Genomic DNA, 735 nt, shown 5'->3' with positions numbered 1-735 from the left:
CACACACACACACACACCGTGTGAACATCACAGGCACGGCTCATGAAGACTGAAGGGTGGATTTATGCTGTTTGTGTGGCTGTACCTGTATAGGCCTCCTTCGGCCAGTGCTTCGGTAAGATGTTAAGGTCCTGCAGCGGCACCACGACTCCTTCAACACTCCCGAACATAGTGGACAATCCCAGACAGAAGAGCATGATGAAGAACAGCACTGACCACAGAGGAGAGAAGGGCATCTTAGTGATGGCCTCAGTGAACACGATGAAGGCCAGACCGGTTCCCTCAACCCCCTGCAGAGAACGGGACGGGGTCAACAAGCCTGACGAGGATCGTAGAGTCAAGAGAAGGTAACACAGACCTGACTGAGAAACGTCTGCATGTCGCAGGTCTTCAGCTGCAGCTCCTGCAAGGTCTGTGGTGCCGTGCTGTTGAGATGCTGAAGAAAACCCTCGTAGTTGCTCTCGGTGATGTTTCCCTCCGGCAGATCAAATGTGTTCAGCAGCGTCAGGATGTTACTGTCAACAAACCACAGCACTGAGAACTTCAGCTTATTATCTTTAAACATGCTTATAACAACCAAAGAAGTGACTTTATATATTTTAGTATATTTTGAATATTTATTTAATATATTTATGATACAAATATTTAAATAGAGAATGAAAAAAGTGTATAATGTATAATAATAAAAATATATATTAATATAAATAATAAAATTACATATATATTATAATACAT

At 42.6% G+C, this 735-nt stretch overlaps 1 protein-coding gene across 1 annotated transcript in view; it reads right to left on the bottom strand.

The window, feature by feature from the left end:
• LOC107712286 (sodium-dependent neutral amino acid transporter B(0)AT1-like) overlaps positions 1-735 on the bottom strand; it is a 26,572-nt gene that overhangs the window by 8,712 nt on the left and 17,125 nt on the right. Inside the window, exons 8-9 of the mRNA XM_016517497.1 lie at positions 359-515; positions 86-290 (exon numbers count right to left, since the gene is read on the bottom strand). Coding sequence (XP_016372983.1) covers positions 86-290; positions 359-515 — 362 coding nt within the window. The remainder of the gene's footprint in view (positions 1-85; positions 291-358; positions 516-735) is intronic.

The sequence above is a fragment of the Sinocyclocheilus rhinocerous genome, unplaced genomic scaffold (genome assembly GCF_001515625.1).
Source record: "Sinocyclocheilus rhinocerous isolate Xijiao unplaced genomic scaffold, SAMN03320098_v1.1 scaffold3283, whole genome shotgun sequence".
Lineage (NCBI taxonomy): Eukaryota > Metazoa > Chordata > Actinopteri > Cypriniformes > Cyprinidae > Sinocyclocheilus > Sinocyclocheilus rhinocerous.
The sequence above is the reverse complement of the archived record's forward strand: the minus strand, read 5'-3'. Positions and strand labels throughout refer to the sequence as shown.